Source organism: Plodia interpunctella, chromosome 15, assembly GCF_027563975.2.
Source record: "Plodia interpunctella isolate USDA-ARS_2022_Savannah chromosome 15, ilPloInte3.2, whole genome shotgun sequence".
Lineage (NCBI taxonomy): Eukaryota > Metazoa > Arthropoda > Insecta > Lepidoptera > Pyralidae > Plodia > Plodia interpunctella.
The window spans coordinates 3,115,519-3,128,459 of NC_071308.1; the positions used below are offsets into that span (position 1 = coordinate 3,115,519).

Below are 12,941 nucleotides of genomic sequence, written 5' to 3' on the forward strand. Positions count from 1 at the left end.
CAATTAACTTATGAATTCTCTAAAAAAAAATGTGTTCGCCTTCTCTCATTGGTGTTTTCACAATCCACACATAATAACATCCATATCCATCCACGCTAATAATATTAATGTGAAAATGTGTTTTTTTATCCCTATTTAAGTGGTAATTGGGAGTGTCAATCACTACGGTGAAAAATCTAAACAATTTAATCTAAACAAGCAGGATAAAACTGCTATATGTAAATCTATGTTCCGTTTTCTTTCTCATTTCTGACATAACATAGATATCTGACATAACTGGTACGAATTAAACAGGTATACACCTGTACATACTAGTACATTTGACAGTCTAGCCAATGTGCTCGTAGGTGAACACTGTAAGACTGATAAGTAAAACAAAACTCATCTTTAAAAAACCTTCATTCAAGGCGTTTTCTTTCTCCGGCAGCAAAAGGTTTGATTTGATCCTATTAGTAATTGGTACATACCTATACTTCATAACTTTTCTTAATTTTCATAGTTTAAAAACTCACAAGTTGAGACCGCATCTGAACAAAAAACGTCAATGGCCTGCTTGCCCTCTTATTGATTCGTCCGATGGAATTGAACAAAACGCGGAATGCATTAATCTTGATCTTGTTCCAGATTCGTATGAAAAGTGGATGGACTCATAACATTCACGAAACTTACAAATCAGTAATAAATATAGGTACGAATAAAAAAATATTAACAATTAGTTAAGAGTCACTTTAGATTGTTAATGGAGGTCAACTTTTCGGAGGACATAAACTATAAGCAAATTATAAGCTAACTTTAGTTTTATGACAAAAGTTAGTTTTAATCGATGCTTTAGAGTGTACCATCAAACTTGACGTTGACCTTAACCGGCGCGCCGCTGACGTTTAGACAAAATGGTGTATTTTTGCGTTTTTCTGCGCACGTTAAACTTAACGTCGAAGTTGACGGTGGGACCCACCCTTATTGGCGTCTTGAGACTTGAGTGACTTACGTGTGTGAATGTCTGTTTTTATACCTAGGCATATATTAATCTCTTATATTTTTTTATGAAATGCTACAAAAGGCTTCTAGATCCACTAAAACCACCAATAAATAAGTCTGTGACTATAACAAACTTATATGAAAGACCCTGTATTGTATCTAGCTTACCTTTTTATTATTAATTAAAATAATCTTATTAAAATGTTATTATTTATTAATGTTTCGGACACCTGAATAGTATACTCGCCGGTCTCCGCACAACTTATTTGAATTACAAAGTGTCTCGTTCTTGCAGTAGCTTAAGGTGGAAATAAAAAAATAAAAAGTTAATTAATGGTTTGGTTTAAAACATAAACTTCAGATTTATTGATTTGATAAATACATTAAAAAGTTACATTAGTAAGTCGATTGACAATGTTAACAGGCGTATGTATGGTCGAACCAAACAAATTTAAATTGACTAAATGCATAATTAAATTTATCAAATACAATAAATAAAATGTAATTTTAATTCGTCAGTTTTAATAATTACGTGAACTTTTTTGTTTTTTTTTTTTTTGTTCAGAATAAAGTATATTTAGGAATGCTATTTAACTTCAAAATTGTGACGTCACACAATCTCCATATATTTTTTTGTTTAATAAGAAAAAAATATTTGACTAATTGGAAAATAGTTTATTATACATAGTCCCCTATTGTCTTGACCAAAAGGTTACCGTTTTCGAGATATTTATCATTTTAAGTTTCTTTTCTCAGAATACTTACTAACTTTCAATATGATTTTAATTGAATTCAATAAACGAACTCTATTATAATAAATTTACATAAAATAATATTTTTCTCGTAAGTGAAAAGGCAAGTTGAGTAAAATTTTTATCTTATAGTTCACATTTTCCCAAAGTTTAACCAACAAAGAAAGATTTTCCTTTCGTACCAAACTAGTAAGTAAAATTTGAACAAATAAATAGAAGTTTAGAATTAAACCATTTACAACATATTTCGCAGATTCCCTATAACTTCCACCACACCGTAGAAAACTCTCACCGTAAGTAGGACGTATAAATTAAATAATTCTTCGTGATGATTTAACGAAGCTTAGTAGCCCTTAATAAAGAGAACTTTAGAATTACACAGGCTTCACTCCTTAATTAATATACAGCTGATTTTTAAAAAATGATTTACGAGTTAAAAGTCTTCTCGCTGATTTTTTAATTTACGATTCCAGGAACGCAATAACACTGGTTTTCTTATCCTAATATTATAAATGCGAAAGTAAGTTTGTTTGTTTGTTAACCCTTCACGCTCTACTCAACCAATTCACTTGAAATTTTGCATAGATGTAGTTTATAGTATGAAGAAGAACATAGGGTACTTTCATCCCGGGAAAAAAACTGTTCCCGTGGAAAATTTGTACACAGAATCTCATAGCAATTTACCAAACCATGCCCAAGATTCATTTTTATTCCATTCATCGGATTCATAATGAAACAACGCGGCAAACATCCGAAGAGTGTATCTTTCTAGCTGAAACCAATACCCACGAATACAATATATTTTATTGTAAACACATACATACACATATAAAAAAACTTAGTTTTGTGCGCTCATCACAATAGGCACGAAAGTCCATTGTCCAATCCTTGACAAACAAGTAGAGATCACAGGCATGTCACATGACAATCGACTACGCCGTAGCGCCTCGTAGCTGCTAGGACGTGATTCGTAGCCGCTACTGTGACGCAATCGAGCTACCAGAGTTGACGCTGGAGAAATAATTTTCTCAAGCGACCAAAACAAAACGAACACGTTTGTGCTCTTTGTTTTATTAAAATGCAGTGGTTCGTAAAATTGAGTATCGTTGGAAGTAGCCGTTGAACTTTTTAAATGAAACAAACATTTATATTTGTTTTCTCATTATGTCTTTCCTAGACCCAATGAAGTTTCCGGAATAACAGTATAGTCAGTAAAATCGTATCCTACAAATTATATAATATTGAAATTTTGTGAGAATGCATTAATGGAAATTTTATATTGGTTCATGGCACAGTGCACACTGCAGTGTACTGGTAGAATAAGATTAGGAATAACACATAACTTTTATTCAGAAATTCCTAAAGAAGTAGAATTTTGGGTCGTAGTTATTACTCCCGGTCGTAGCTTTAGGGAGTGGAACCACCGTCCCAAACAAAATGTAAGTTAAAAAAATCTTATATATTGTAGAACATTTACGAAAAATATACGACACTAGAAGTATAAAGGTCCTCGTGACAAGCAGAAGCCACAGTCGAGTTTTTCTCTATCAACGAGTGGGGATCGGTGAGTGTCCTGTATGTAGTAATTTTTATTATTACGTGCCGCAAGTCCTGGGCTCCGTAATGACTAAGATCGCTCTTGAGCACTTCCATAGTTATAACGAACCATAGACATCCTTATTCCCACTCCAAGTCTATTAACTAATAGTACGAACACTATGAACAATCCAAGGCAATATTGCAGCACCTCTGAAACGCGGGAATTGGCAAAGGAATATCGTATGATATTCATTGCATATCAAATTATGTATGGGTCACACGAAGTAGTGCCTGAAAGGGTATATAATCTAAATAAATAAATATATTAGGACAAATCACACAGATTGAGCTAGCCCCAAAGTAAGTTCGAGACTTGTGTTATGGGATACTAACTCAACGATACTATATTTTATAAATAGATACATATATAAATAGACATCCAAGACCCGGGCCAATCAGAAAAAGATCATTTTCCATCATGACCCGACCGGGGATCGAACCCGGGACCTCTCGGTTCAGTGGCAAGAACTTTACCACTGCGCCACCGAGGTCGTCACCGAATCTAATGTTTGTTCTAGTAAACAGACATACATCATTCCTGATAAAAACAAAATAAAAATATATATTTTTTATACTACTTTACTTTCTACTTTATAATGAATACTGTTTTCCTTCAAGGATGACGTAGACATATAGGACATATATTCATGGAATTAATAGGTACTCCGCGAAGTACTTACTTAAAATCAAAATCCTCAAAATCCATGTATATACTGTCATAAAAAAAAACAATATGCCATAATAATAATTCTACAAATTGACTATGTATGTAAGTTTTTGCTTAGTCTCAAATAATAAATTCTTATTACTCCAGTATTGTATATTTGTGCCAGGGCACTTATTTTCCTTCTACGAATGATCACATATTTATATTCTCAGGCAACAGAATTAATTTATCTAGTATTATTTTAACTTGTATACATGTATATTGATCTTGGCTGTAACTATCAAGATAATTATTACAATTACCTAGCTGATACCAGACTACTTTTACAATATTTAACCTGAAATTGTGAATGGGCCTGTTTCATCGCTTGCAAATCTGATTATATGTAAAATATCAAAGAGATAACGTTAAAAATTGTTTCACAAATGTTGGATACGGCTAACTGGCCTATCAAATCAGGCAGATTTGTTTAGTAGATTAGTTTATCTTTCTGATTACAATGTGATAATGTGACACAATATGTGCCATTGTGGTCCAGTCAAGGCTCACCTACAGTAATACCCTAACTGACTCACTTCTTGTACCATGGAGGACCTTTACATGATAAGTAGCGTAGTAGCCACATACTGAGGGGCTACCATGAAACATAAGGCACGTAGCATTACGACATTGCGTCCACACGTTCAGTCTTTTCTGAAACGACGCGTACACGATTTGGGAAAAAGATGGTAAGATAGCGTTAAGAGGCGCGCTATAAAAGACTTTAATTAAAAGAGACACCATGTGTTACAGCACGTTAGTATCGTGATACGTTTATATATGTTTCGTGGTAAGCCTTCTGGTATAATATCACATAATTATCCGTAGCGGCTCGAAAATAAGAAGAAGAATGTGATATTTGCTCAGAAAGTGGTAAAACAGGCCCAAACTCATACCATTTTACGCTTGTTACTTATATAATTCAATTATACAAAGTTATTTAATTGTGTCACATTGAAATGTTGTCGTCAAATAGATGAAACGTCTCCGTTCCATTGTTCTAAATTCCAATTTAACTTAAGTACGTGTAGGTACTTAACATGTAAGTATTTATGTTACAGTAAAATATACCATTCGGAGTAGTGTACAACAGTGTGTACGTGTTGGGAGTTCTATAATAGTAATGGAGTAATTTTAAAGTTTCAAGCACATTGTATTGTGCAGCGTTGCCAGATGTCCCGATTTTTTATTCCAGAACGTACCTACAGTCCCGTGCGACTCTGTCCCGCTATTTGGGATTTGTAAAAAACACGACATTTTTTAATTCTACTGAGCAAGCAAACAGGCATTTGGGCGGCCACACTACGTGGGAAGTGATCACCGCAACACGAGTTCATATCAATTACTATTAATTTCAATCAGCAATCTTCAGTCAAAATATATAATAGTAGCAGTTTCAATATATTTAGTTAAAATAAAAAATAATATCCTGTCACTTTCCAGCTTACCAAATGTCCCCACACAAAAAATAACCTCAAATCAATTCGCACTATTAAAAAATAAATATATATTGTAATACCAATATTACCAATGAAACATAACAATCAACCGAGTACCTGTAACCAAAAATAGACACTCATTTCTTTAGCGAAAATTTTAATTCCAAAAGTAATAGCGGATATAATTGGCTATCTAAAAGCTCGCAATCTCTAAAGGTATTTAAGAAACATTTCAACCGAAAATATTTATTTAAGAGGTCATTTCGAATATTCCTTAGATTACAATTAGCCGCCCTTCATTTTGTACAAGAAATAAATAAAGGAATTTACCAAATTATTTGTTTTAATGCCAATATAATAATCCAAGTGTTCCATCCATCCAGTTTCATTTGAAAAATAAGAAAGCATAATGAAAAATACAAAAAATTACATTTATACATCTTTCATAGCTCACGGCCTGCTCTCATTGGTATAATCAAATTTCCTCTCCTTGTAGATTCTGATAGTTGCGACAACGTATGAGATTAAGCATCGCTCAGATGAAAGGGGACCCTGGCCTCCGACGCTCAATGGCTGTGGCTACCGGTAAAACGCTAAGCTGAGAGAGAGGTCAATACTATAATTTCGCCAAGGTATTTTCTTCTGTACGTAACAAAACATAAACTTTTAATCAAGAACTAATGCTGAGCGGATCCGGTTTTGAATTATAAACGGGAACCAGAAATGTGTTAGCAGACGTTCCGTTTTACATTGCGAACGTTTGAGCATCTCCCGCGGAACTCGACACAACTGAACACATTAAAAATTTGGCAGCTCCTGGTCTAAATGATGGTCCGCTAGTCTCAGTATGATAGTTACTAAATCTCTTAAAGGTTCCGTTTCTTTTCGGTTAAATTATAAACTAAGCTATAAGAAATGTGGAGTGTTGGAGCATCTCGCACGGACCTCGACACAACTGAACACGTTAAAAATTTGGCAGCTCTTGCGATACAATTTACTTACAAAATATTTTAAGGATTACGTTATTTTTAAGTAAGCAATTTTTTTTTGCTAAAACTTTTTATAAAACAGCTAAACGTAGTCATTGTGTTAAGTTCGGCGACTGTACTCTCCTTGTACTCCTTGTCCTGTGGAGTCAGCACAGTATATAAACTCCTCTCAATACATTTTAAATCCTACTAATATTAAAATGCGAGTTTGTGAAGATGTACGTGTGTATGTATATGTTTGTTATTCTTTCACGCGAAATCTACTGGACGGAGTGTTATGAAAATTGGTACGCGGGTAACCTGGAATAACACATAGGGTACTTTTTATCCCGTAATTCCCATGGAAGCGAAGCCCCGGGGCGTAGCTATTTGGCAGTATTTATCTAAGCTACTAATACAGATGCAATAAATTGTACCCAGGTTGACATTACTGCTATGTTTATAAAATCTTTATTGTACAAGTTCCAAAATTTAGTTTTTCCTGTTCCACGACTGATCCCTGAAACAGAGGTAGATAGAGTTGCAAACATGCAAATGCATTTGCTCTCATGTCGCTCTGTGAGAGGAATCTCACTGCGGGACTGTGGTGCACAAATGTTGCCAAAAAGCAAGTTTAAATTACATGTTAACTGAATTTTTTGTGAGATTAGCGAATAATACACACTGTGAGGTTTAATCTACGAAAACTTTTTGTGGAAATTAAAAAAATCATGAAAATAAAAAGTTTTTTTTTTTGGTCCGTTTGCAGTTTGTACGAGCGAGTATTGCCGCCCTAAAATAGTAACAACTCCTTATTACTACTTTTACTTAGACGTAGTAATAAGGAGCAAGTAAGGATAAAAATGCCTTAACAGTTTACCTATAGGCACTTTGACAATGACGACCGACGTGGCTTAATGGTCATCATGCCGGACTGCTACACTGGAGGTCCCTGGTTCGAATCCCGGTCAGGTCAACATGAAAAATGATCTTTATCTGATTGACCTAGGTCTTGGATGTTTATCTATATATGTTATAGAATATAGTATCGTTGAGTTAGTATCCCATAAAACAATTTTCGAACTTACTTTGGGGCTAACTCAATATGTGTCATTTGACCCTATATATTAATTTATTTTTATTTATTTATTTAACTTTACGTTTCTCAAAATCGTCGACGCCAACCGGCGGCCAGTCTTAAATCGCAAATCTAAAAAATTCGGTGGTAAGCATTTAAAAAAAAACATTTATTTTTATGCTGACCACCGGCTTCAGGGCGATAAGGTCTGGAATGCAACATGGATGAGAGATAAAATTTGCTAATAAAAAATAGTAGATGCTAGAGAAAAAAAATATTTAACAGTGATATGGTTTTCTATCTCAAAGCCAACATGGCTTTTTGATATAAATTTGTGATATGCTTTTATATCTTAAAGCCATGTTTGCAGCTAACTTTTGGTGTACACTCAAGCCTTTATAAATCGATGGCCTAAATACATAGCAAATCAGAAATGCACGAGGCATATAAATATCACGATACTGGCTTCGTACGAGCTCATATATCAGAAACCCTCATAAAAGCTACTTACACAAAGTCACAATAACACAGCAGAAGGTAAACTTTAGTTTAATACATACTTAACGGCCTGTCCCGGCTTCGCTCGGGTAAAAACATTTATCTCTCTGAAATACATCTAGAAAATTTGTACAGTAATTTTTGAGATCAACGCGAACATGCAGACAGACGCGGCAAAGGACTTTGTTTTATACTATGTAAGGATTTAATGTAAATATAAAGCTATAAAAAATAACTACTTGACGTGTCGTTGAGTTGATATAATAGGACCACTCCATATAATCCCAAAGAAGTTGTACCTACTAGGCGACCAAGGAAGCCTATAAGCATAGCCATAACATCTGATAGGCAACAATAGCATTTCCAAAGAGGGTTCACGTCAGGCAGGTGGATGGTTGTAAAATTATTCCAAATTTTATATATATCTTTTTTACGCGAACTTGAGCTTTGTGGCATCACAGCTCCCAATGTATTCAGGAACATTCGCGGATAAGAGACAGGATATATAATAAAAGTAGCCTATGCTATATATTGTCATATTTTAATCATAGTTGGACAGCTGGAGAATGGACCATTTTAAGGGCAGAGTCGCTGGCGCTTTTTCTTTTCAGGGGCCAAGATCCATTTTAGAGTCACTAAACCAGTGGAAGGAGGGAAAGAAAACATTCGCCAAAAATACACATATTTTTACGGTTCTGCAATCGTGCCGAAATGAACTCAGATATATGGCTATAACGCTGATTTTCAGCTCATACCAAAACACAACAACAAAGACTAACAAATGTGTACCAAGTAGGTAAGTACGCCAAATATAACTTTCTGCATTAACTTGTGCTACGACGTGACCAATTATTATTTATCGACGGAAGTTCACAATTATTTACTGTTTACGACACGAGATAGATACAATACTACTGAGAAATCACGTGTATTTGTCCATTATAGAGCTGCAACAATATCAGCAAAGCATTTATTTTTCTTAGGGCGTTGTGCACTTTTTGTGATGGGTAAAAAATGTCAAACTCGCGTCAGGACACGTGACCTAATCGAAAATTCATAAGACGTCACAAATGCACCACGTTATTATTCAAGTTTTCACTTCCGCCGGCACTCCCGGAGTGCAACTTTTTATATTATATTCCTGTTTTATACAACATGTCAAGTTACCCTGCCTAGATCTTTATGCCGCGGTGATAGTGACTAATTTGCAATAATTAATATGGTATAATATGGCCAAAGGTATACCGAGCCTGGGTGATCTGAATCAAAGCCAAAACTCCCGGAACGTAGACATTTATTATCAATGCATCTTTACACATAGGTATATACCAAAAACGAAACCATGTCGAGTTCTAATTTCGAACAGCGCCATCTAGATTGAACAAACTAAATTAAAATATTACATAACTATACGGTTAAGATTAAACATATCGCCCACCAAGGACCATCGGTCCTTAATAAACTGAAAAAACATCTAAAATAGCTTTACAAACTGAATTGTTACTCACATCAAATTAGCATGCAAAAGAATCATCGGTATAGAAGCAAACAGAATGTAAATGATCGTTAACAAACAATATAAAACCTATCAGTGGACTGTAAACACTGTGGAGCACTTGGCATAAAAATTAAAATATTTCATGTTAACGTTAGGAACCAATAAATACATGCATAATGTAAACAAGAACCTTTAAATAAAGAAAACATAAATATTTAATAACTAGACATGAGTAAATCCTACTCGTTATTTAAAGGTAAAGGGCAAAGTTTTGAAATTGGACGTTGAATAAGCGAATTTTTGTAACGCAATGTTACAACCCTGGTTAAATTATCCTTTCCAGGATGTACTTTCTCAATTTTGCCGTAGAGACACTTTGTGGGAGGCAAGTTATCCTCGCACACTAATAAAACATCACCTGTTCTCAGTCGTATAGTTTTAGATTTCCATCTATGGAAAAACAAAGGATGTTCTCTCCAATCAGGTAAGTCTGATTTCTTTATTCTATTTTCAATTTTGAATAATCCATTTCTGTGTGAATAAAAGGTTAGCATAGATATTTTACTTTTACTATTAATATTTTTAATTTTCAGAAATATAGACCATTCAGAAAACCAGTGACGCTGATGAAGGAGCAAGGTATGAATCTGAACCTCCCTAGCAGTAAGGTAAGATAAAAATTTAGATTCTTTTGCAGTAGAATTTTTTAAATGTAAAAACCTTCTACAATAAGCAATCACTCTTATTAGTTTTCGTAAGCTAGAAAACCTTTCATAAATATCTTCCATCTCTTCACAGTTTCCGACACAAGCAGTATGTACTTTTATCTGGCGCTTTTCTAATTCCGTCTTGGTGCAAATAGAATGTGGTTTTACATACTGTATTGTGCTACTCTGCAACCAGCTTGGACCATTCTTCCATAACTTGTGCTCTAATAACTCTGATGGCGAAATACCACGTGACGCGCAGTCAGCAGGATTTTCCTTAGTCTGGACGTACGACCACTGAGTAGCATCTAATGAGGTAAGTATCTCTGAAGTTCTGTTGGCGACAAACGTCTTCCAACGACTTGGATGGTCCGCCAACCAAGCCAACACTATTGTCGAATCTGTCCAGGCATGTATCTCTGACTTATCAATATTTAGAATTTCAGATACTTCCAGGAGCAGCTTGGTGACCAGAACCGCGGCGCACAGCTCAAGACGCGGAATGGATATTTGCTTGATGGGTGCCACCTTCGTCTTAGCAGTTACCAGGTGAGTATAAATATTATTATCCACAGTAACACAACGGATATAAACTACTGCAGCATAGGCTGAGCTAGAAGCGTCACTAAACCCGTGTAACTCTATTTTTATATCGCTATTTCTCCTATGGACCCACCTTGGAATGTGATAACATTCTAACTTCAGTAATTCCTTGCGATATTGATACCACTCTTGAATAAGCCCCGGTGGTAACTTATCATCCCAGCTCAATCCAGCAATCCATAGTTTTTGGATAAAGACCTTTGCTGTTATAATACATGGAGCTATCCACCCTAGTGGATCATACAAACGACAGATTTCACTAATCACTTCTCGTTTAGTGTCAGGAGCAGAAGCATCAGGAGAGATTTTTAGTTTATAACCAAACTCATCCGTGCGACGATTCCAAGCAATACCTACTATTTTAGTGACATCATTTTCCTTTAGCTCCCTTTCCATTTCCAGTTCAGTTCCACCAAACAAAGCTACTCGGTTACATGTCCATTTTTGTAATTGGAATCCTCCCTTACTTAGCAATTCATTCATTTCTTTATATACTGTAAAAGCTTCTTCTTCTGTCTCAGCGCCGGTGAGAAGATCGTCCATGTAGAAATCCGTCAGAACTCTACTTGCCGCATTCGGGAAATCACGACCTTCATCCACAGCTACTTGCTGTAATGCCTTTACAGCTAAATAAGGAGCACATGAGGTGCCGAAAGTGACAGTTAAAAGACGATAGTCTTGTATAACTCCATCTTCCGATCGCCATACAATCCTCTGAAAATCTGTATGTTTTTCAGCCACTTTAATTTGCCGATACATTTTAACGATATCGGCTGTGAGACATATGGGATGAGAACGCCAACGCATGATCAAATGACGTAAATCCATTTGAAGCGTTGGACCCACCATCAACGTATCATTTAACGATAATCCATTAGCGCTTCGATCGGCTGCATTAAAAACCACTCTAGTTTTAGTTGTACTTCTGTCCAACCGAACAACAGCATGATGAGGTAACCATACTTTACTTTCTATGGTCGATGACTTATCGTGAACCTTCTCCATATGCCCAAGTTCCAAATATTCTTCTATTACTTGAGAATAATTCTCTTTCATTTGACTGTTCTTATCTAATCTCTTTTCCAGACTAAACAAGCGTTTTACAGCGACTGACCTAGTATCACCGTAGTCTTTACGAGCATTTGGACGAAAAGGTAATTCTACCACATAACGACCAGTCTCATCTCTACGGGTTGTCATGTTGAAATGATTTTCGCAATCCTGTTCTTCCGCAGTCAATATACGTTTCTTTGGACTAGGTTCATCTTCAATCTCCCAAAATTTCTTGAGAAGTTCGTTATCTTCTAAATTAACATGAAAGCTCATAACAATGTTATGACATGCAGCTTGTTCTCCATCATAGCCGTCAACTTGACCCGACAACAACCATCCAAGGTGAGTATCCTGAGCAATAACCAAACCATTAGGGCTTTTAATCAACCCTTGTTTCAGGACAGCACAATACACCTCGGAGCCTAACAGAACATCGATTCTATTAGGCGAATTATACTGTGGATCAGCCAAACTAATGCGGCCAAGCTCAGTCCAAGTAGTTGGCCTGAACTTCTTTTGTGGTAACACAGTGGTCACCGTTTGAAGAACATGTGCTTTCACTTGCAACTTAAAGGTTGGATCGTGGAGCGACTGAATCTTGACCTTAACCACATATTTTGAGGTTAAGCCGCTCAGACCACCGCCTAAACCTGATATATTGCTTGCCTCAGCAATCTTATTCAGTCGTAACAACTGTACGGCTGCTTCTGATATAAAAGATGCTTGAGACCCTTGGTCTAGCAGAGCTCTTAATATCAGAGGAGAACCATTTTTGGACTCAGCCTTTACCAGGGCTGTGGCTAATAGGGTTTGAGTTGACCCCATTCCTGTCACAAAATGGCTTGCAATACTTGTGGTCTCGCTCGTCTCAGTGGACGGTTCCGGTTGACTTTGCTCAATCCCTGACTGCTCGGTAGCTACCGCAACTGTGAATGTATTGTTTCCATGAAGAAGTGTGTGGTGTTTTCTTTTACATAGACGGCATCTCGTATTGCCACGGCAAGCCTTCCCTGAGTGGCCGCTGCCGAGACAATTAAAACAAAGTCCAAGATTTTTAACAAT

The 12,941-nt window shown here is 35.9% G+C and overlaps 1 protein-coding gene across 1 annotated transcript; it reads right to left on the bottom strand.

The window, feature by feature from the left end:
- Nucleotides 1-5,579: 5,579 nt before the first annotated feature.
- Nucleotides 5,580-12,704, bottom strand: LOC128676077 (uncharacterized). The gene is made up of 2 exons (XM_053756017.1): nucleotides 10,338-12,704; nucleotides 5,580-5,591 (listed from the first exon to the last, which is right to left on the bottom strand). Exons 1-2 carry the CDS (start codon nucleotides 12,702-12,704, stop codon nucleotides 5,580-5,582), a joined length of 2,379 nt encoding a protein of 792 aa, XP_053611992.1.
- Between the last annotated feature and the right edge of the window lie 237 nt (nucleotides 12,705-12,941).